At 37.1% G+C, this 24,228-nt stretch overlaps 1 protein-coding gene across 1 annotated transcript; it reads right to left on the reverse strand.

Moving 5' to 3' along the window:
* Window positions 1-227: 227 nt before the first annotated feature.
* Window positions 228-19,323, reverse strand: Chodl (chondrolectin). The gene is made up of 6 exons (XM_041678632.1): window positions 19,017-19,323; window positions 9,842-10,151; window positions 9,554-9,711; window positions 6,020-6,106; window positions 3,871-3,973; window positions 228-663 (listed from the first exon to the last, which is right to left on the reverse strand). Exons 1-6 carry the CDS (start codon window positions 19,093-19,095, stop codon window positions 579-581), a joined length of 822 nt encoding a protein of 273 aa, XP_041534566.1. The 5' UTR covers window positions 19,096-19,323; the 3' UTR covers window positions 228-578.
* Between the last annotated feature and the right edge of the window lie 4,905 nt (window positions 19,324-24,228).

Genomic DNA, 24,228 nt, shown 5'->3' on the forward strand with positions numbered 1-24,228 from the left:
AACAAAAGGAGGAAAATGGAAAGAACATGAACTATTTCTGAAAAAATGTTTTCCCTATGGAAATAGTTTTCAATGTCCGTGTAAATTCAGTATTTAATCAAACAGCATGTATGTAAAAATGAAATACCATAAATATAAATATTAGAACAATCCATTTTTATCAAACACTTTTGCAAAGGTAAAATTTTTTGCACACCGTAAATTTGAATACAATTAATATTACATGAAGTAGATCAAAATGATGAAGGTGATGAAAAGCAAAAGGAACTACTTCCAACCCAGGAATTCCAGATGTGTCCACTGAAGTTTTATCTGCATGATCCATTTCAATTACATGATGTTTGGGTGCATTTTTTTAGCTGAGTAAGCAGGTCTTACTCCATGATAAACACAGCATATTTTGTAAATTAAACTATGAACATATAAAAATTATTTTGACATTAGCCTCAAGGGGGAGCTTACAGTTCATCTTGTAGATCCTTTGAGATTTCAAGCCATTCCAAGCTAATGATGCCATTCCTTACACTGACCGGGAATTACAAAACTATCTTTTTTTCTGGAGCAAAGTCAGTTAGTTATTAGACTTCCATGCCACTTTCTTTTCTCGTGCTCTTGGAAATCCACAGTGTAGACTGGTTCGGGCTAGTTTTTGTTCTTCCTTTACTGAAAAACATAAAAACAAATAAATTCAGTTCCTGAATCATATCAGGCTGGCTGTGTCTTCATCCAAAAAGAGATGCTCAGACAGTTGTTATGAGTTCTTCTTTCTCATGGGCATATTTGCCATTCCTACAAAAAAATGTCTAGATTATCCCACTGTGTGAAGATGACAAACAATTCCAAACACACTGGCATCTGTTGACTCACCGTAGAGTTTAAACACCCAAGCGTCACAATGCCTGACAGAGTACTAAGACTTTAATTTTCCCACAATGAACCTTGTTTTCTTTGGCCAAGGTTTCTAAATCTTGCTTTATGGGTACTCTAATAAAATGGCTGTTACAATTAGTGTCAATCATCCAAATGCCTGCTGTGACCCTAAATATCAGGAATGTCTGTCCCCTCCTACCATTCGCTTTGCCAGGCTGTACTTAGGCCATTTGCGTCCAGAAAGCTTCATTGGGCCTCTTTCTCAAATCAGCCTAAGTCCAAAGCAGACACATGTTTGGTGACTTGGGAGCTTGTGAGCTCTTCTTCCAAGACATGGTTGATGCAGAAATTCTGTTCTCATGGTAGCCTGTGCCTGGAATTCTGGTGGTTTCTCCTACAGTGCTCACTAGTCAGGCCCTTGCAGAAGTGTCTGTTTCTAAGATTCCCCAAGTCATCCTGTACCAGATTCCACGTCAAGATCTGCATTTCTTTGCTTTAGTTTCCTGAGGATGGCCTCTCACCTGGTCTGGCCACATTCCCTGTGTTTAGTATTTACTTCTACCCCTAGGTACCCACACTTCCTTCCACCTCTAATGTCTTTTGCCACCCTCACAGCGCTCACAGACACACCTCTGCACTGTGCCATCATCCTGCAGATTTGCAAAACTCCTTAAAGAAAAAGAACTAATTCTAAAACCACAGCATTACAGTGAAAAATGGTTTGTTCATATCAATTTCAGTGCTGTTGTGATTAATGAAAATGCAAATTATATGTTGTATGGATAGTTCTTCAAATAAATCAGGTCAACATAAATTAATTCTACCAAATATAGCTAGCATGAAGAGAAAATAAGCCAGGCAGAGCTTATGAAGAGCAGAGTGCTATTAATGGTAAGGAAAGAAGTTATCATTGTTGCTTTAATCATAATTAGTGTCATTTAAAAGTTCTACTAGTTAAGGGAAGAAAAGTTATTCTGAAAATGATATGGAATGAGAGAAACCACCGTGTGTACCAGATTGGAATTTAAACTTTCTGCAAGGCCCTCAGATGATAATGGAGTGGAGTCTTTGATGAAGTTTCTCCTTGCTTTCCTGGAAGAAAGGAAAAGGGCAGGATCTAAGAACGGTGAACAAAGGACTTCAGGTCATCCCGGCAACTGAAAGTGCCCAATTTTGGTTTATTTTTTCACTCCGAAATTTTCAAACAAATGAAGACAGCCACAGATCTTTTGAATGAATACAACCACTTTTTGGAGACAAGCAAAACAATCCTTAGAGGAGATGCTGTTGCTCAACACACTAACACATTTTACTAGGCAAGTGAGAATGTTTGAAGCATATGTTTAATGTTTACTAACCAGTTTGCTACTTAAATGGACATTTTAACAGTCTGTCTGGGCTAAGAGGGAATTAACATTCCTCCTACACCATTGTTTTCCCAATGAAAAATCTAACATGATTTCATCTATAGTCTTCTGAATTAGGGCAAGAAATGACACTTTTTATACTGTATTTATTATATACAAAATACTAGAAAATAAATTTTATAATGTTTCACAAGTTTATCAATGAAAATCAAGAGGGTCACAACACATATTAATTTTCCAGACTTCATTTAACAGCCCTGATTTTTAGCTCAAATAATTTTTGTATTTTCAATCATGTTAATGTTTTGTTTTATTTGACTCTTTTGGTTTTATATTTTTTATTGGCTTGATTTGGTTCATGGGAAGTGTTTGCTTGTTTGTTTATGTTCTTGTTATGTAGCCCCAGCTGGACTCAAATTTGTAGTCCTTCTGTCCCCCAGCCTCCTGAGTTTTGGGACAATAGGCATATCATGCCTAGATTAGATCACTTATTAATACACATTAATCATCTATATCCTTTCAGGTTGCTAATTTTCAGGCTCTTTAGGATTTATTTAAGGAAAAGAAGATGATGAAACAAAAAGGGAAAAATTATTTCAGGTCATGATATCATACAATCAATTATTTGATCAATTATTTGACCATAAAACAAATAGGTCATTTTTTTCAGCACATATGTCCTTATTTAAATGTATCTCCTAGTGTTTTCATTGATACTTATTTATACTTAATTTATTGAAATTTAATTGGCAGATCGTACCACACAAAAAAAGTTTACTTCACAGGCTCAAGGGAAATAATAAGCATGAATAAGTGTTTGACAAGTTCCTAGAAGTCTTGCTATTCAGATATATTACTTTATTTCAAAATATCTGCCAGACAGTACATAGGCGGGGGGGAGGGGGGGGGGAGAGAGAGAGAGAGAGAGAGAGAGAGAGAGAGAGAGAAATGAGGAATGTTTGCAAAAGAATGAAGTTTTTTGAGATAAAGTCTCATGATGTAGCTCAGACTGTCCTGGAACTCACTAACTCATGCTGGCCTTGCACTCCTGGTAATGCTGCTCACTCTCTCGGGGGCACCATACTCAGCTCACTGTCTTCACAAATGCACTTAATTTCCTGGTTTTAAAATGTCTTAAAACAGAAGCTTTTTATTTGAATCTTGAAACTATACTACATATCTACCTATAAAACCAAGTCTTATGTATAAGTTGATGTTCAGATTGAAAGATTTAACATCAATCTTATTTTAAATTTAACAATCCAGAGAGCATATGTATAGTGTATCTCGTGTGAGCTTACAAGCACTCACACTTCAGATCCATCACATATGCTAACTGTGCACCACAAGGCAACTGAAGATGACCCAACTGAGCCACCGTTTTCCTGAATGAAAAACAGAAACAGTAAGCAAGCAGTTCATAGGACTTATGAACTGTGAAGGAGACACTGGATTTCTCATATAATCCGAGTACATTCTATAACTCTCCATGTGCTGGATTTTTACTGACAGGTAAGAACATTAAAATTATTTAATGTAAGTTAAAGATATAGTAACATTTTCAAAAAATGTTTCAAAATATACTGCAGGGTTTTTTTTACCCTAATTATCTTGACAAAAATATGGTTTTTACCTTTTATGCAACATCTGGAAACAGCAGGTTCCGAAAGCAACAAGGATCAGTAAAAGCAGAGGAATTGTTGGTATGATAACATAAATTAGATTGGGAATTATGCCTGCAAAAATAAAACAGTTTTAGTGTTCAATGATAGCTCATGAAGGAGCTCAAAAGCAGCTATGAACAAATTTCTGTAATGAATAAGGTAAAATAGAGTTGTTACCATAAAGTAAACTCCAAGTAGAAGAGCTTATGAAAAATGCATAGACACTTTGAAAAAACTTATAAATAAAACTTTAATGCCCTGGTTGACATGCTCAATTAAATATGCGTGCTTTTAAAGTTCTAATACATTTTCAATTCAGACACGGACTAATTTTCATAACATGTTAATAATCTTAGCTGTCTTGTTTTATTAATTCTTCTGCATCATTGCAAAAGTGAAGACTTTATTTGGGGAACAATAATTACTATAATCATTGCTGACTTAGTAGATAATGAATTATCTTAGCCAATAAGCTCGTTGTCGTGAGAAAATGTAAGAATCTGGCCTTAAGTAAAAATAAGCACATACTAGGTGGTGATGCCGTCATAACCCAGAGACATAAGACTCTGTAGACAATAGCATGATTGAATTAAATTCTGAAAATAGGTCATCTTTTAACCCTGTTCTCTCACTTTCAGTGATGGCAGATGCTCTTAGTAGATTCTAAGGAAAATCACCAACACTCAAGACCTACAAATCAGGAAATGACTTTTATAGCCACACTTTTAATAAGAGGAAAATGTCTGTAGTTTAATTATTTTTTGGCAACTTTAATTGTGTTTAGATATTATGGATGATGTTAAAATCAGATACATGAAACAGAAAAAGCCCAAAATCTTAAGAGCATTTCTGTATAAGGAAAACAAACTGAGTTCCATTTGGCTTGCAAACTAAAAGTTAGTTAACAATATCAAAAATATTAATGATTCTGATAAAAGTTGGCCATAATTTATTCACCTCCTTGTTTATTCTCTTTCCTCAGCGGTATATTTTATGAGATTTAGGGATAGATTATTCAGAAGTTTGCTGCTGTTTAATACATTTTTTATTGTTTTTATTTTTAAAAGAAAACAAACTTCTTTAATTTTACATACCAATCCCAGTTCCCATGCTCTCCCCTTCTCCCCTTCCCTCAACCTAGCCCCCTACTCCAGCTCCCATCCGCTCCTCAGAAAGGTTAAGGCACATTACTTTGGGGAAGGTCCAAAGCCCTCCCTACTATATCATTTTTAATGCTTTTTATTCTAATAAAACCCACACTTCACTCTCCACTCCAAATTCTCACAAATCACTCTACTTACTTCTTTCTTACTTCATGTCGTGTGTGTGTGTGTGTGTGTGTGTGTGTGTGTGTGTGTGTGTAGGGCTACAAAGAGGATCAAAATGCAGAGAATAGTGATTGTGGAGTACCCAGTCTTCCTTCTGAGCCTCTGTATGAGTTACTAATTTCGAAACATTTGGACCTTTGGATCAATATTCACAAAAGAAATATGATAAAATTTTTGTTCATCTGTATTTAGTTCATGTCAAAAAAAGTAGTTTTAAGGAATGTCGAGGAGTTTCTAGCTAACATGGATCTTGCACTGGTAATTGCATTTTTCTACTCTGTCTTTTGGGGTGACAGCAAGATAGAGGGCCCACTATGTGAACCCCCTTCCAACATGTCCTACTGTGATATCATGGTGATAGTCTGAAATTGATCAGATAGAGGTGTTTACACCAGGGAAGGCTACATAAACTATAATGAGGCTTATGTTATACCTCCTCTCTACTGCCAGACAAGCCCTGAACATTCAGTAGCAAATTGCAATTCCAGGTGTCTATGTATATAGGCTAGTATACATGGTACACACTACACTATATTGGGAAATGCTTTGTAGATACAGGTGTTAATGTCGATCACTTAGATACTGCCACCTGAAATGGAATTTTTTAAAGGTTATTCTATTTAAAATGTATCATTGCATAATTATTTCTAATGTAGGTCGAAAATAAATGTCTATGCGCCCATAACTAATACACCACATCCTTGAACCACATGAAAGGTTTCCATGGGGTCAACATGAAGTGCTAGTTCAAAGCCCAGTTCTTTAGATGAGAGGGACAGAAGGGACTCACCTGCTTCAGTAACAACCACATTCTCATGCTTGTCTTCAGGTTGATTAGTAAGATTCGGCTTTTCAACAGGGTCTGTTGGCTGAATCTCTGTAAATAATTAACATAGAAATAATAAATAATAATTGAACTAGGAAAATGCAAATGTCAACATAAATGTTATTAAATGGTTTTTAAAAAGTTGATTTGGATTTCTAAATAATTCACAGTCAAATATATACTCTGAGTTTAAATGTACATAGAATTAACCAACAATATTTAATTATGTCTGTATATAACAGCCTATTTGATATATAACCCCAAGTTTCATTTAGCAACCAAAACTGGTAGAGTGCTGAAGGCAGCCTGCTACAATCAGTAATGACTAAGGGACCCAAAGTTACAATGGTAAACAGTAATTTGTAAACCTAAGTGGTAAAACATAAAACATGATTCAAAAGAAAACAAAGGTAAACTTTTTATGGAATAACCTTTAGAGTGCAATAATAATTAACAGAGAGCTGCATCGTTGCTTGTGGAATACCTGATTCAAGCAGCATCTGAAAACTATGTCTGTTCTACCCAAATAATGACATTCTGAGATGTAAATTCCAATAGGGATACTCCTTTTATTAATATTAAGTCAAGATTTGCAGGCTGTTTCTTTTCTAGCTTTATGTGATTAGATTTTTCAGTTCCCAAATGGGTGAGAAACTCTTGAGACTTCTTATCAGGTTCTGGTACTATCAGTGAATATACTTTCCCCCTAAGAAACCAGTTGTTACATTAACAGGTTAGCCAAAGTAATTGTATTAGTTAGGCATGAATAGGTTACAAATCTTCTAGCTACCCCACCTACCCACCGCGCACCTGAATGTGCTGCAGGGAAGCACAATGGCATTGATAAGCAAGCCTACTGTGGCTTTGAATCCTCCTTCCACTTGTACCCAACTACAAGGCTCCATCCCACACCCCCAAACCTGAACCAGGAGAACCCTTATTTAGTGCCACACACTCAAACTCCTGGCACACAGGTTAGGCCACCTGCTGCTGCCCTGGGGGCTGGGAGAGCTCCAACCCTCTTAACTGGAAAGTTGTGACAGCAAGGAATTTCCTTTGTTTATGCTGAGCCAAAGTGATCCTCTCTCTTGTTGTGGTCCCTGAGCTATATACAATAACTCCTCTAATATTGCAGAAGTAAGTGGAATTGAAGGAGCTTTTTCTTCAGAACTCCTGTATCACTCTGAATGGAGTTCTTCTTAGGGAACTGGAGACGAATGGGGGTTTCCTTCTTCAGGAACCCCATCACGGCATAAGACAGTCTCTTTCTTAATGGAGTTCTTTGGTGGTAGGGAATTAAACTGCACTTTCCCTCTGTAAGTCTACACCATCCTTTTATTTCTAAGTCTAGCGGTTCATTATGATTCTGAAGTTATCCTGGGCTATATTTTGAGTTTCCAACTAGACTAAGTCATAGAGTAAACTTCTGCCTCAAAAACAAACAAACAAGCAACAAAAAAAACAAATGCAAATGTTTTAATTGCTCAAAAATTAGACACTTTACTCTTGTCATTGCATGCATATAAAAAAGCTACATAGAGCATTTTCTGTAGTCTTTGGAACATGAAAGTGTTTGAAAGAATTCTCACTGTTCACAATATCCTACAATCTGGATTCACTGGTAGTTTAAACACCCATCTTCAAACAATTTTAAATTTCATAAATTTTAAATTTAACTGATACTTAAAATCTTCCTAATATGTAGCTATTTGTCTAAAGATTTTCATTAGTATATGAATGCAAGTGGTTGACTGATATTTTGAACCAATTATCAAGATATGATATTAGCAACAAACTACATTTAAAATATTTCTAACAAACTTCAATTAAAGTTTGTTTGCTTGATTGTTAATTAAGTAAAAACTTAATAACTTAATCATAGATATGCTATTTTATCTTTAAAAAGCTCTTAAGGCAATGTTAATTTTTGAGTTAATCTGTTTTGTGTGTAACTAAGAGCTTGAATGTCATAGTGTGTATGTGGAGGCCAGTAGACAGCTTAAGGGAATAGGTTTTCTCCTTCTACCATATAAATCTCTAAGACTGAACTCAGTTTTCAGACTTGGAAACAAATGTCAATAGAGAAGGACAACATAAAATTGAATGATCTCATTTAATAACCAGGGTAAATTTTTAACATTTTCAACATCATTGATCATGCTATTAGATAGTATATGGGAGTATACTTACATATTAAAGTAAATTATACATTTCAAAGTGATCATGGGTATAATACATAAATACATACATACATATTACATAGCACTCATCCCTCTAACCCTCTAATTAATAAATGCCAAGAGTTGCAGCAGGTGTAAAACATCACAGAACTTTAACTGTATTTCTCTAAGACACAATCAGAAAGAGTGGAATTGAACAACAGACTTAGCTTTGCAAGAGCTTCCAGGAGTGTAATGACAGATTTAGCAACCAAGGGCAAAGAATAAACTCGCCAGGGATATAAAAAGTTGGCTAATATACTCAAGAGCAGAATAAACATAAGAGAAGGGTAAGTCTAATCCAATAATCCCCTGTGCTTCATTGCTTTATGAAAAAAGAAACTGTGTAATTTCAAAAGAGTAATGGAACATGAGTACTTGGATGTAATTGCCTTCTGTGGGAACATATTATGAGGTCACGCTGACAGTTCTTCAAAAAAGTTAAAATGACCCTTTCAAACATTGTGAAGAAAAATCGAAAAATAAGTGTGTCAAGGCTTAAATATCTATCTTGAGTGTCTAAGATGATCAAATTTACACATCTTTGATTAGTCCTTCTTGTAGTTTAAATCCCAATTCAATTGAGGTGTCTCATTAAAGTAACTCAATTTCACTACATTCAGTGGGAAGCCACACTAATGTGACTTAGGTCAAACTAATTTTCCCAGTGGCTGCGTATGTCAAGTAACAGAATATTTCAAAAGAAAACTAATGAAAGTGTCATTTTTCAAAAGATGCAAATCAAATGAAGAATGTGTAACGTGGCCTTACTCTTTTAAACTATTGAAAAGGGACTTACACTCAGCTAAAGAACCAAATGGAAAACATTATGCTATAACATGTTGAAATAATATGCCTAAAGAAAGCTGTTTGCTCCCCTAAACTCGGCAGGAATGAACCAAGGAGCCGTCGCTCACAAGTGTGCAAGCCTATAGGCACTTTGGTAGCCTATAACTACTTTCCACACAGTCTCATAAGCTTCTAAGATATTTTCACACAGACATTTACAAAACATGATTACAATAACACAGTGTGATTCTTGTATAAATTATTTTCTCTTGGATACGCCTCTCCCCAAAAATGTATCTACCCATTCCCTTCCATGAAACACACTGGCAGGCTTGCTCTCCTACAAACAATGTGCTTCAGTACATTAACAGAGCAAACTGTGAGGTGATGCCTGTTTCTCCGCAATCTAGAAAATGGCTGGAAACCTTAAACACGGGGCCTTCTATGGCAAACATGCACAGAATCGGTTACAGCTACAGAGGCTTCTTACCAGGTTCGTACTTGCAGATGTAATTGTGCTTCATGTTGCACCTGTCGTCATTCCACTGGTAAAGGTAGGGACCTCCGAGACCAGGATTGGCCGTTGGCTGATGGTACATTACAACACACTTTTCGCTTCCACATGAAGGTTCATCAGTGTACCAGTTCCTACAAATATAGAACCAAAGGGACACTTAGCAACATGTGCTCTGAGTGTTCCAGGTATCAGGGCTTTTCTTTTGCCCTTCCGACTCCTCTAGGGCATCAATAGACACTTCAGGGTCCAGTCACAGCTTACCTGAACTGGGAGCTGCTTCCATCAGACCACTGATAGAGATCTGGGCAGGCACCAGAATTTTGGCCATCTCCACTTCTCAAAAGTCCGATCCAGAAGTCACCATCTGAAATCCCAGTTCCAGGTTTCGTCAGGTTCTGCAACATGCTCTCTATTAACTTTTGTTCAGCCTCGTTCTCAAGACTGAGAAGGACACCTCCTTCACTTTCACAAGCCAGGCGCGCTTCCTGGAAGCTCACTCGGCTAGACAGTTCATGGAAGTAGGCCATTTTGTAGCAGGGATGTTTCACATCAGCGAAACACACCTTTTGACCTAAAACAAACAAACAAGATATAGATAAACAGGTCTTGAGGTCTTTATTCATAAGTTTGATATTAATTATAATAAAAGAACAATTCATAATAAAAAACACTATCAAGAATTCTTTTATCCAAGGTATGTCTATGAGTGTAATAGTGGCATGATAGTTATGGGAGTAAACAACTACCCTCTGATTAGACTTAAGTTCTGCCTCTCCAAGAGGATAAGCATACCTGCTATTGCAAATCTGGTCAAGGGAGAGCTCACAAGCCACAGGATGAACAACACGTTTTCAAAGATTCTCTCTAAATTCATATCTTTCTACCCATAGATAAGTGCAACTCTCAAACTGCACCAGGAAAGTTTCTTTGTGTAGTGCATGGTGGTGAGCACAGAAACTCACAACAGAATATAAAGAATGAGTGACAAGAGAGTGCTCAGTCAGAAATAGGACATCTATATCAGACCCTCCTCCCCAAGGCTTAGGTACCATCATGGAAAGGGTGTAGGAAGAATGTGAGAGCCAAATTTAAGGAGGACCAGAGCAAAGGCATGTGTTAGAGACAGGGCAGAATCACTATACTCATGAATTCACAGAAGGTGAGGTGCCTGCACAAGGTCTGCCCAAGGTCAAGTCATTCAGCATTTTAGCACAGTGGGGAGAATCTCATGAGGCTCTAAATCTGAGAAACTATGGACAATTAAGTTTCTTGGAGGAGAGTCAGTTTTCTTTAATGGTGATGCTTCTAGCTTCTCAAATATGTTTGAGTAGATAGTCCCACTCACTCCAAGAAGTAGAAGGAGAGTACATATTAGAATTAATGAATTACTAATTTAAAAGAGAAGAGGATCTGAAGTTGGGAAAGAGTAAGATGGAGGGGCGTTAAGGAATTTGGCTAAATATGATTTAAAATGTATTGTATGATGTTCTCAAAGAATTAACAAAAATATTTTATGAGTGCTTTCTCATTCAATAATATTGTAAAGTTTGCTTTTGTAGTCTATTACTTTTAGTAATAAAAGTGATGGAACTTGGGAGATGCTGAAGGTTAGATTGCTTGCCGTTCAAGCATGAGGACCTGAGTTTTGACTCCCAACACCCACATAAAATGTTTGACATCCTCTTACAGTGTCTTTTTAATTTTGTAGTCTATATGAAAAGTTGTCAGTTGTAGAAGGGGGAATCATGCTTAAATACTTTGATAAGTACAGAATTTACAGTGTGTACTCTTAATTACAGGCCATCATGCTGAGCAACTATGTTACAACAAGAGTACAACATTCCCCCAACTCCTGAAACTCAGTTTGTGATCAGGAATGACTCTCAATGCTAGAGCAAACAGAAGGTGGCCAAAGACCATTAACCTCACAACAGATTCTTTTAAGTGGTAAGCATTCAGGATCTTGACAAAAGCTGAAAACACAAATAGTTATTCCAGAAATGCAAACCAGTCTGCTAACAGGGATCTGAACTTAGGAGCTGCATACTGAAAAAAGTACAAACAACTTAATAGATAGTCTAAACCGAATTTAACAAAAATTAACATATCAGTAGAAATGGCCATGGGATATTAGCTAAAGAGGCTTTAGTAGGGCAAATAATCTGAAATAATCATTGTCAGGAAGCAGTGGAAATCCCAATGCATAGTTCAAATATAAATCACATATAAATTTGAAAGTTTACTCTTGTTTATTATTAGGTTTTGTGATGTTTTCATTGTTTAAAATAGTTGTTCCTTGTAAGATTCCAATGATTATTACAAGCCTATATTTTATTATTGTCTTTAAGAATCAAGCTCGCATCCTATTTTCATCTGGTACATCCTCTACATATTTCTAAGTTTCCAAATATATCTTAGTTACATTCCCTTGAGTTTTCAAGATTCCAATTTTCACCCCCTAATACATTTAGCTCTGTATTTCACTTAAGCATTTTTATTTAACACTGTTTTTATTTTTTAAGATTACTTTGGAAGATCTTAGTGGAAAGAAAAACAGAATAACAGGATGTTTTTGGTGAGTAGCTTGTATTTATATGTAACAAAACCAGGGCACCTTAAGAGACTGCCTGGGTATAATTTATATGTTAAAATACACTACTTATAATCTTTGACATATTAAAAGATAAGTTGATCTCTAGTTTATACATGGTGAAGGTATACAATATGATTGAAATTTATTCATTTATAAAAGAAAGATGGCACTTACAATAAAATGCATAGAATGCTCTCAATATAATGTAGAAATTCCTAATCCTATTATGTTATATTGCAAAAAAACATAAGTAATGATGCCAAATAAAGAATTGCATTTCAAGTAATTCACAACTAATGCTACATGGGCCTAGGAAAAATCGCCAACCTTGGCCCTCTATACCAGGCAATCTTTCCCTTTAGATGAAGTGAGTAGTCCACGATTTCAATAAATGAACAGAGATGATGATGGCTGCAGAAAAGAGAGCATCTGAGGGGCTGAAGACAGAAGCCTTTTATCAGCTGGAACAGATCTGTTAACCCCAAAGGACATTCGGTGAGTATCCGCTGAGTCTTCATGTTTGAACTCAAGAGCTACTACCAGGTCAGGGAGAGCAAAGCAGTTTGCAAGAAATTATAAGCACACTGCACAATTATTATGGCTCGCATAGAATCAGTTCCTGCTGACAGGGTGAATACCTTAATATATAAGTCTGCTTTACTACTGCTTTCTACCTTATTGTGCACATTTGGCCCAAGCAGCAGCAAAATGAGCAGAAGCTGGAGCTACCGAACTTGTTGTTGCACTTCAGCTGATCCCATTTGGCTGTGCTCTCACTGGAACTTGAACAGCTGGGAAACAAATGGTGCCCTGCTTCCCAGACAAGTTCTGCTAATACAGATCTTCTGATGTGACTTTTTCAACTCCCAGAAAAGCCAGTCCCCCTAGAAAACAGTTATGATGACCTCCCTCTTCACCCTGGTTGATCGCACAAAAAGTTTCCATGACTTTTACTTTTAAACATCATACTTTAATAAAATCTTTCAGAAATATTTTATGGGAGGGCAATTTTTCTGTAAGTTATACAATGGTTTCTGCTACACTAAAGTTACATGCATACTGACTAGCTATAAAGAAGTCTCAATTCAGAATCTCAAGTTGAAAATTACATAGTTTTTGGATTATCTACAAAGACTTTCCACTCACAATTCTAGAAACATTGATAAAGGAGAAGCTCAACATAGCTTTGTTTACATACCTTTATAAAAATATTCCAGATGTACACCTGGAACTAAATAATCTCTAAATCTAAGAAGTATTTACATTTTCTCAAGTAAATTTGCATAGAATTATAGAAAGAAATATTCACCCCTCTCAGATTTGTCAGGGACCCACACTGAGTCACAAACCTAGATATGAACTTTTATTTACCGAGGATTTTTAGTAATAGCTATTAAACATTGCTATCATTATCACAATTAATATTCTGATGTTATTTCTATAAATAAGGGTTTTAGTTTTTCATTGTTATGAAAAATCATAAATGTTGGCAAAGCTTGGTTTTGGCGATGATACAAAACCAAGAGTAAACTCATGAAGTTATGACAATTTGTGTCTCCTTCTTGAATAGAATTAATAAGTTGTTTTTTCTTTACTCAAATTATTTATTGAAGAATGTTCTAGAATTGTGAGGCTGTCAAACTTTTCATTATCCCTCTTAATATAATAAATTGTAACCAACATTAAATAATTATTACATATAGATCATGCTGTTCAATAAAACATAGAAGAAATAATTTTTTTCAGTAATGACCCACCCTTAATTTAAGAAAATGAAAATATACAAAAGGACAATATGATAAATCTCAACCAGATTGGATAAACTTAAGATTCATTACTAGAATCAAAAAAAATATATCTTTACCATAATTCTTTCCTATCCCCCACAAAACACACTAAAACATGGGATGGTGTTGAAACATATAAATTGCATGATCTCTGAGAATGAAGCCAATTATCTTGAACTAAGTAAAAGAGTGTCATTTATTCCAAGTGTTCTATTTGCAATTCTCAAGAGTATACCAGTTTCTTAAGAATTTTTATTTGAAGTTAAGACAGACTTATTAAAATTAACTTATTTATGCAAGATATGTTTTATTGTTCACTTAATTGCAGAGTGCTCTACAGCTGACATCCATTCTCTTACACGAAGAAAATCAAATCTGCAGCCATGGGTCACTTCGGTGATGATGGTGGCAACAGTCTTTCATCTTTATCCCGGCAAGAAACACCACTGGCTTTCTGAGAAGGAAGTGACCTCATAGTCTACATCCTGATATTTGAAACAGATGTAAAGATTATGAGTGGAAAACCATTCATGATAAAGGTTTGTAATAATATGGCTTGAGAGTTTAAACAGCCAATCAGAAAGATGTACCTTGGGTCCAGCAGAACTATAGGTAATTGGAATAAAAAAATAAAACTTTCATGATCATTTTTGTTTCTTTAAAAACTGACATAAGCTATATGTTTCATTGAACTAATGATAATAAGTCTAATATTGATTAATAATTTGAAATATGAGACCTCACTTCCTGTAGAATTCACACCATCAGAGGAAGTGGGGAAATTGAATCTGCTGACATATAACTAAGGGGGTTTTTCTTATCAGGTATTCAACTAGAAAAGTTGCCTTTGCCTCTACAAAACTCAACTCAAGACACAAGGCTTACCAAGCTGCCTTTCTCCTACCCCTGCCATATACACAAGGTACTAATTACATCAATACCTTTCAACTCTCTAAGTCAATGTATGATGTATATTTCCTTTCCCCTTATTTAAAATAAAAAACAGGGACATAGACAGAGTTTAAAACTTTGTCCAAGTTCACACAGATCATAATTGCAAACAGGTTTGGAACCAGGCTCACTGGTTCTGCTGCCCATTTCCATGATGTCTATACTTCTCCACACGTGTCTCAAGCTTTGTGAATAAAGGGACTGATAAACGTACATGCCATGAATCTATTCTGAGTTAGAGATATTAATCTAATATAGATATCGGTTGGTTATTGATTGCTGGTATAAGCACAGGATTGTGTATTGAGAACTTGTTTTTGAGTGTGTATTTTCCATGTTGAATAATAGGAGCAGAGTTCATTTCAGGATACTTATATCTCTGTATATTACATATGTATGTATATACATACATACATACATGTGTATGTGTGTACATATATGTGTATACATATATGTGTATTTATGTATTATGCCTTATATGTTCTTTTATTTTCTCAGTAGAACAATTAAAGGGTAAACTGAGTGTCATCTCAAATACAAAGACTGTCACTATGATTAGCATATCATGGTGTGCTGTGCCATCAGTAGTACATAAGACTGTTTTTTAGAAAGTTCACTTCACAGTTGTTGATATGACTGTGCCTGTACGTGAAGATCTAGCACAAAAAAGAAATGCAAGCAGTAAAAATTCCTAATGAAGCATCAGCTGTATTTCCCCTTCCAGAGCCCTTTTTAAATTACAGATCCTGTTTTAGCATTAATGTATAGATAGTGCCACCATATAAGAATGATGAGCAGCCACTAAGGAATAATGCCTTGATAAATGGGTAGTTTATTAAATGCCTAGTAATAAGATTAATTTGCTCCCTTTTTGCCCAACGGATACTTAAAGTAATTGCATCTTTGCAACCTGCACTGTCATCATTTTCTGTTTTGATGATGTCATAGGACTTTTCTGTAAGCTAGACTATGCTCTGTAGTTTCACTTGTATCTTCGTTACTATTAAATTACTTTTTAAATATTCTATGTTCTCTCCATGACAAAAAGAAAAATCTGCATGGAATTGGTTTCACTGGCTACATCTCTCTACAGTGAGCTCTTAATTCTCTGCTAAATTATGAACGAAAGGGACTTACAGTCAGAGACTCAAAACATACTGGTAAAAGTGGAGAGTGATTGGTTAATTGTACATTTAGAAACTATGCCTGACTCCATGAAGCACATGAATTGCTATAAGGAAGTCAGTAGCAGACCTAATAGCTTTGTTTCAAAAGGTCCATTTCCCTTAGTCCCTAAAGTGTATCTCAGTTGTAGTAGAGTTAAAACTGTACGTATAAGAGATTTCTGGAGAAATTTGAGGGGTGCCTTGAATATGGTTAATGCCACATTGCAGCACGAGGTCGTTGGGGACTAGTGCTCCAAACTCTTTTAAAAAAAGAAGGAAAAGCAAACATTTCATTAAAATATTTCAAAAGCTTTGAAATAAAATGTCACTTTGTTTTCAAACATATTCTCCCAAACTAGAGTCCTCAATCTTAACCACTTATTTTTATTTTAAACCATAATGAAAAAATCTCAAACTTTGCCAGAAGCAAAATGCCCTTACCAGCCAGTGAGTTTCTGAACTGAATAATTAAAAGGATGCAACAGATGTTCTTCACTGTTCTTCAGTGTGGAGTAAGAAATCACCATACAATTCAGATCCTCAAATTAGTTTCCCATTGTGACTCACAAATTCAGTAAATACACTGATTGTTACCCCCAGAGTTCTTGATTATTATCATCAGATGATTATCTTTGAATATCATAATTCTTCTCTGTGTGTCTCTCTGCACAGCCTTGTTACATTGGACACTGTTAAATCTTATGTAGATCACCTGATGGTGAAGTTCTTAGAAATGTGTTTATCCTTAAACAATTTTCATCTTAAAATGATGCGTTTAAAAGCATTAGAATGTACCTTCTCAAATTTTTTGAGACATGAAAAGTATATCTGGAGGTTTAGTTTGTCAGCGTCTGTCTTTGGGGCATATGATGGGTAAGAGATTATTTGTTATTACACTTACACAAGAATTGTGAATTGTTGTCTTCAAATGTAGTAAACAGTCATTGTTTTTATGTGTTCTAAGTATGTTCCAAATAACAGAAAGCAGAGAAGCTGTTCCAATTCTCTTCAGACACTTGAGGACAGACTGGGCCCCTGGTCCCTAGTGGCATCAAAGGGTTGCTGCACAATGCAGAATAAGTAACAACAGACTGACAGTGGACATGTTAGGAAATATTGCTTCAAAAATAACAGATTCTAGGCTGCTCTCTGCTTAGCCCATCACAGCTAAAATTATTCAAAACCTATGATTCATAAATCAGTTTATAGATAGACATCAATGTGAGGACAATCAAATTATTCATAAAAAACATAACTAAATAATTGTTCTAATCTCAAGTCAACATCATCATTTACACTAAATCAAATAAATCATGCTCAGTTACTCAGAAATTTTCCAGATGTCACCCTCGAGATGCCTATGAATTGCTAAAGAAAAGCATAGCCAAAGTTTTGGAATAATTTATGCAGAAGTACAATGAAAATTAAACTCTTCATCAACAAAGGAATTGAGTTCTGTTTTCTACCCTCAATATGTCCCTTTCCTCTTGGAACTTTAAAGCATGTAAGTAAGAATCCAACAAATAAACATTCTTTAAGTCAGTGGGATGCTTCGGTTTGTTTGGAAATGCCATATGTTCAAAGCATAGTCTCTCCTTCATTTATTTGCAGGAAAAATTCTTGAAAACAAAGGTAGCGAAATATGTGATTGGCTCCACCAGTTACATCTCCATGCAGTTCTTTATTCTCTGCTAACCTGGGGAGGAAAAGGATTTAAACTCATAGGCTCTGAACATCCTGTGGAGACTAATTGCTTACCTGTACATTTAAGGACTGTATCTGACTGGCTGACATACATGAATTGCTGAGCTCAGAGGCAGGCTTAAATAAGCTAGATCCTAAAGAAGTGTTTTCTAAACTCTAAGTTGCTGCCGTCTTGCATCTATCAGTGACACCTATTGGGCAGATGGACAAGCTTTCTGCGGACCACGTTTGCCTTGTATGTGATAGGCAAACACTTTACCCTTAAAACACTGCTCTCCCGCATTCACCAAACTCGCTGCAACAGCCTGATGGACGTATTAAGAGCTTTCTCTATGGGTAACTGTACAGCTGCCATGCGCAATGCTCTTCACATTCATCTCAGTCCCTGAACACTCTATACCCCTTAGGAGACTTCCCCAAACTAAAGGAGGTGAATTGTTCAATGATTAGACCACAGACGCTGAAAAAAACAAACAAGCAAGCAAACAACAACAACAAAAACAGAGAGAAACCTAGGAAGCTTGGTAATTTTGACTTATTTCCTATGTACTGATTTGAGAAACTTAATTACGCATCTGCAAGATGCACAGACCCAAATTCGTTACCAAGTACACCTCAAACTAAACCTCGCCCCAACTCTAGTTGACTGTTTCCTGAGTTGTTTAACTAGGAACTAGGAATGTAATGTGCAAAGAAGAAAAGGGAGAGTGCAGGGACTCTCCCCAGTTCTTTGCAGGTTGTCCTGAGAACAAAGGCTGCAAACTCAGACCAGAAACCACCCCTGTGAGCACCCTGGCTGGACTGGAACCAGACCAACAGGAGGTGGCATTCATACTGCAGCTCTTTAGCTTCCATGCTCTGTCTGCCTAGCCCTACCACACCCCTTTTGCAGGTGCCCAACCCTGCCTGCCTGTTATCCACTCCTGGTCTTCCAAAGAAAGTGGAAACCGGTGCCTGAAAGAGACTATGCTGCGCTGCTCCGATTTAGCTAGAGCTTGCTTCGCAGTTATAGAAGTCGCTTCAAAAAAACAAAGAACTTAAACTTTCTGGTTTGCGGAGAGAAGGTGAAAGAAAAAAGGATAAAATGTTTTTCACCATCTCTCTAGTCGTCCTACTCAGTACAGTTTTCCAACTCTCTGAGGAGTTCCCACCCTGTTACAGATTGCCCCTTACAGCCCCAGAGTCCCAAATCCCTTGTCTTCTGCTGGATGGACAGTACCCCTGCCCTGACTCACCGCTGACCACCCGTCGGGCAAAGGCTCCGTGGCCACAGAGCAGCGCAGCTCCCAGCAGCAGCGAGACTATGCGGATCATGGTGGCGAGACTTCTGCAGCAGGTGTCCAGTGGAGTAAAGGCGGCGTCCTCCCGTCCTCCCGCAGCAGTTAGTCACTGGAGGCTCTAACCAGCAGCCTCCTCGCTTTCTTGCTAGGTACTACTCCCTCCTTCCCAGCACGGGAGCTAGGATCCCTATAAGCATCGCCTTCAGCGGGGACCTGCTGCCAGGCTGCCCCGCGTGGCACTGGTCTGGAGCGCAGGAGTCTGTGGGCGGGTGTCTGGGGGCAGGGGAGAGCGTTCGGGATTCCTGTGTCTGTCTCTATTGCAAAGGTGAACCAGGATCCCTAGCGCAGACCTAAGCAGCCTTCTTAACTTCCCTCTCAGGTCTCTGTGTTCTAAGGGGCTGAGCGAGTGTACCGTGGTCCTGGCTCCGGCAGCAGCAACAGCAGCTCTGTGCTGGCTGCAGCGTCTTATATACACACAGAGCCTGGGGTTCCAACCCCTAGCTACTAATCATTTTAACTACTTCGTCTCTACTGCCAAGAGAAGCATCTGGCCCCTCCCCTAAAAACTGGATCCACTTTGAAAAGAGTGCAGTCAGCAGTCCCTCCTCCTCCACTCCCCTGATCCCCACCCCTTTCCCATTTGCCAACAGACTTCAATACTCATTTGTGTAAAATGTGACAGCTTTGCTATTAAACTCTGGCAAAAGTTGGCTCCATTTGGTTTTCTCAAAGATAAATGTCCACGGGGATGCCAAGTTGCAGGGCCTTTCTCTTTTTCTGCAAAATTGCTTGATCATATGTATGGCGAGATGCAGGGGCACTAGCCACTATTTAAGATGGATTGGCAGAGGGGGAGCCAAAACCTGCTCAGTGAATTATATAATGTGGCGGCTTTCCCCCCACTTAGCTTCTGCAAATAGATTATTTCCAAACAGGTTGCTTGACTAAATTGCCACAGAAGCAAATTGAAAAGAATCTTGGAAACAAGTTTTCTCTCAACTGATTTCAAGCTCAGTGTTCACAACTCCAGAGGGAGAAAAAAATCAAGACAAAATAAATATACTGAATTGTTGGGAACTTCATGGATGTAAAATGAATGTATTTCTTTGGATTCTTCTATCAGTGCTATATGGTTTCCATTAGATGTAAGTCTCACTTTAAGGAATATACACCTTTGCAAACCTGATCCCCTCTTCTCTAATAGGTCAATGACTGGTTACCTCTTTCGTGGAGTCCAGGGAAGTTCATGAGAGTTCTCATAACACACACACACACACACACACACACACACACACACACTCATATCTCAATATGAATAAACAGGAAAAGGAACACTGATAATTATAATCAGGTTCTCAAAATAAGGTTCAGTAGAATTAGCATTTTTATTATGTTGCTTTTTATCATAATTAATTATCGATTTTTTTAAAGCTTTGTTTTTTCATGTATATACGTGTGTGTGTGTGTGTGTGTGTGTGTGTGTGATTACATATGTGAAGGCTCAAAGTTGCAATCAGGAATCTCCTTTAATTTTTTTTTTCATCTGATTCACTGATGCAGGGTCTCACACTGAAACCCAGACCTTGTCCACATGACCTGCCTCCTTAGCCTGCTTGCTTAGGGGTCCCCATCGCCACCTTCAGAGGCTGGATCATAGGAGAGACACAGCAGCCACCTGACACTTAAGTGAGTTTGGGGAATCTTAACTCTTAACCTTCTGCTTAAGTGACAAGTGCTTTAACTGTTGAGCCACTTCATCAGCACCCTTTATGTTGCTTAAATACACCAATATTTGTTAAATCGGATCATTTTCTGTTTTAATGGGCAACACTTTCCTCCTCGGTTTTCAAACGAAATAAGGACAGTATCTGTTGGATTGTTTTTTTTTTTCTGAAAAGAACAGTATGTACTACCACAATAAGAACCAGTTTCACAGAATTTCTGCAATTGGGAGGTCCTTACCTACTAACTCTGCTATACTAATGAAAACAGAATTAAAAGATAATTATGATGTATATGTCTAAGTATATATTGTAAGGTATCACTTTGTTATTCTGTTTATTGCCTTATTGTAAGGTATCACTTTGTTATTCTGTTTATTGCCTTATTGTAGGGCAATGGGCAATTGATAAATGTTGCTTTGATAGAGGTTTTATTGTTTTTATCACTTGTTCACATCCTCAAGGAAGAGAGGCTATTGGGATTCTGAACAGAAGATGGGAAATAAAAAAAACAAAAAACAAAAATCAAAGTCATGAGTTGTAGTGTGACCCTGGAAATCATCTCAGTGGAATCATTGACTGCAGCTTGGATCAAGGAGATGCCTGACACAGGCACACAGTTCACCATGAAGAGAGGATCAGTCCCTGAGTATCTATCTACCCTTGCAGTACCATGGACTGTAGTTTGGTTATCACATATAACTGAGCCCATACTATAATTATCTTCCATGAATAAATGAAAACAGCACTAAAGTTAACAACTGAACTGTCTCTTAGAACTGCTGGGTGACCAGTTTCTTTAAGAGAGTGACACTGGGCATATCAACCACTCCGGTACACGCCTCATGTTCATAAGTAGTTGACCACCATATAATGGAATTCACAGATTTTATTGTGTGTTTTTATTTGATTACAGTTGATGTTTACTTTTATCATTTTGGGTATGTTTTATTTCACTTTTGGTTCAGAATAGCTGTGTTGTTGTGTTTGGTTGTGTTTTTTTAAGAAATAAGTTAAAATTGGGTAGAGAGGGAGGATCTTGAAGGACTTGGGACAGGTAATGAATATGATTAAAATACATTTAAATTTAAGCTTTGTTTTAAATAATAAAAATAAAGTAACAACAAAAACTATCCCATAGACAAGTATGGTTGCTCATGCCAATAATTCCAAAATCCTGGGAGATCTTTGGGAAGCAGGAGGCTTCCCATAAGATGAGGCCAGCCTGGGCAAAATAGTAGAACCCATTTCAGGAAAAAACAAAAACTTGCGACAGAAAGGTTACACAGTTATTGGAGTTGGTAGAAAGCACAAATTATTTTTAAAGTATTCTGTTAACAAATGGTGTTCACTCACTTCCTCTATAGATACACATAAGGGACAGTAAAAGAATGGAATTTTTATGGCAAACATCGTTTAGTTCCTACTTGCCCAATCAAAATTAGATATCTAAGTACTGGGTTTGTATCGATAATCAGAATAAAGGCTTCTTTGAGAGCAAGCCAGAAGAAGAGTATTTGAGGATCTGTTTGTATACGCGAAGAGCTGGGTCCGGTGAGCTGCAAACAAGGTGTGAATAACAATCAAGAGAGATTCGTGAGATCTGGAAAAATAGAGCGATGATGTGAAAGTAAAAGGGGAACTGCAGGGGAGAGAGATCATCTGGAAACAGTAGGAGACAAGAGAAGAGAAGAGAATATGACCCCACCTTACGCATGAATGAAAATCTCATAATGAAATCAGTTATTTTCTGTAAATTAATATATGACAACAGTGAACTTAAATCTCTTTCCAAATGGTGAAATTTCAAATGAGAACTGAAAAGTGAGTGGAGTGAAACCTCTAACACTGACCCAAAATCCAAAATGCAGCTTTCTCTGGAAACTCAAAAAGTGTAGCCCCAGAGCTATCTCCCCATGCTTCAGTGGCTTAAGAGTCATCCACTATTTTCAGTCAAGTGTGACAAAATGAGTAAATTCGATGATATTGGGTTTGGTAACATCACAATTTTATCAATAAAGTTCTTGTAGCTCCTTTTGGAGATGACAATGATCCTCTTCCTTATCTGGAGCACATATGAGCGAACCCTGATGTGACAGAAGCAGAAGTGACCCTGTACACTTGTTCTATACAAAAGCCACTGACTCTGAAGGAATGTCTAGAGTTCAGGTTATCTGCAGATAAGCTAATGGGTCAGATGCTCATGGCGAGTGCACAACTGAAAGTGAACAGGGAGAGGAATAATTCATGCACTCATGAAATTCCAGAAGTATTTGTTTTTATAGGGCTATCTAGCAGGGTTCGCGGGTTCACAGGGATGCTAGAAATGTAATGAAGAATTGCACAAGCAGGAGGATGCTTTTCTATCCCTCTAAGTTTAGTAATCATTAACTGTGTTCTAAATTAGGACCATTCAGGTAATACTTTTTTTAAAAGTATGGATCTCTACTAATGGAACATTTTGCATTAGAGCTGAAGAACTGGTCAATTTCAATTAAAGTCAACGTTAATTAAATATTCTTTTAGTAGCGCCTGGTAGGTCAACCCTACGCCAATGGATAACCCCACTCTCCGGCATATACAGAAACACATTAGAAACAACAGTTTATTTAAATAGAAGATGGGCATAAAGTTGAGTGAGGCAGGAAGGTGGAAGCAGATCTGGGAGGAATTAGCCGGAGGGGTGGAGTAAATATGATCAAAATACATGCATGAGATTTTCAATACAGCTGCAAAAATGAAATAAATAAAAACAATTATGGTACTGTTATGAATCCAGAATGAATCAACATTTTTATTCTAATTCTCTTATTATTAAATTTAGTTTTAATATACATCAACACAATAAAAGTGAAAAATCAAAACAAGAAGGCAAAAGTTACCTCTGCTTTAGCTGCCTAGTTTTATTAGGTACATAATTGACAAGTTCCTTCATTATGATCAAACCTCCTTCCAACTCCCTCTAGTGTCCTTTACCCTATCACACTCCCAACTTTATTTCCTCTTTATAATGTATTGTTTTGTTATTAATAATGCTCTGAATCCAGCCAGTTCTTTCTCTGTATGGTTGTGAAGCCATCCACTGGAGTGCGAGCAATCTATAAGTTGGCACATTCGCAAAGGAAATGGTCTTCCTTCCCTCAGTAGCTATCAGCCGTCAGTAGCTCCTGTTCCTGGAGTGGGACATTTGAGTCTTTCCTTATCCATGCTGGAATTCTGATTGGCTTCATATTGGACAAGTAACCATACCTGCTGTGGGTTTCTGCATGTATGGAACTCTCAAAGTAACAAAAAGTACATAGTTGTATATAAAGTATACAACAATCAAGCGCAAAGACACAGTGAATGAAAAACCTCTTTGTTATTGTTTAAATGCTGTAAATAAAAGGGAATCCCATGGAAACAGTTGTATTTGAATTATTCTGAGGGTGAACTGTGCAGTGCTT

Source organism: Microtus oregoni, unplaced genomic scaffold (genome assembly GCF_018167655.1).
Source record: "Microtus oregoni isolate MIOR12 unplaced genomic scaffold, Mior012 000030F_ref0000283, whole genome shotgun sequence".
Lineage (NCBI taxonomy): Eukaryota > Metazoa > Chordata > Mammalia > Rodentia > Cricetidae > Microtus > Microtus oregoni.

Excerpts from the sequence above, each read along its gene's own strand:
- Chodl (XM_041678632.1), bottom strand. The coding sequence starts at position 19,095 with ATGATCCGCATAGTCTCGCTGCTGCTGGGAGCTGCGCTGCTCTGTGGC. Across the intron at positions 9,712-9,841 it reads GGAAGCAGCTCCCAGTTCAG|GAACTGGTACACTGATGAAC; the intron begins GTAAGCTGTGAC and ends CTATATTTGTAG. Across the intron at positions 664-3,870 it reads TTCCAGATGTTGCATAAAAG|TAAAGGAAGAACAAAAACTA; the intron begins GTAAAAACCATA and ends TATGTTTTTCAG.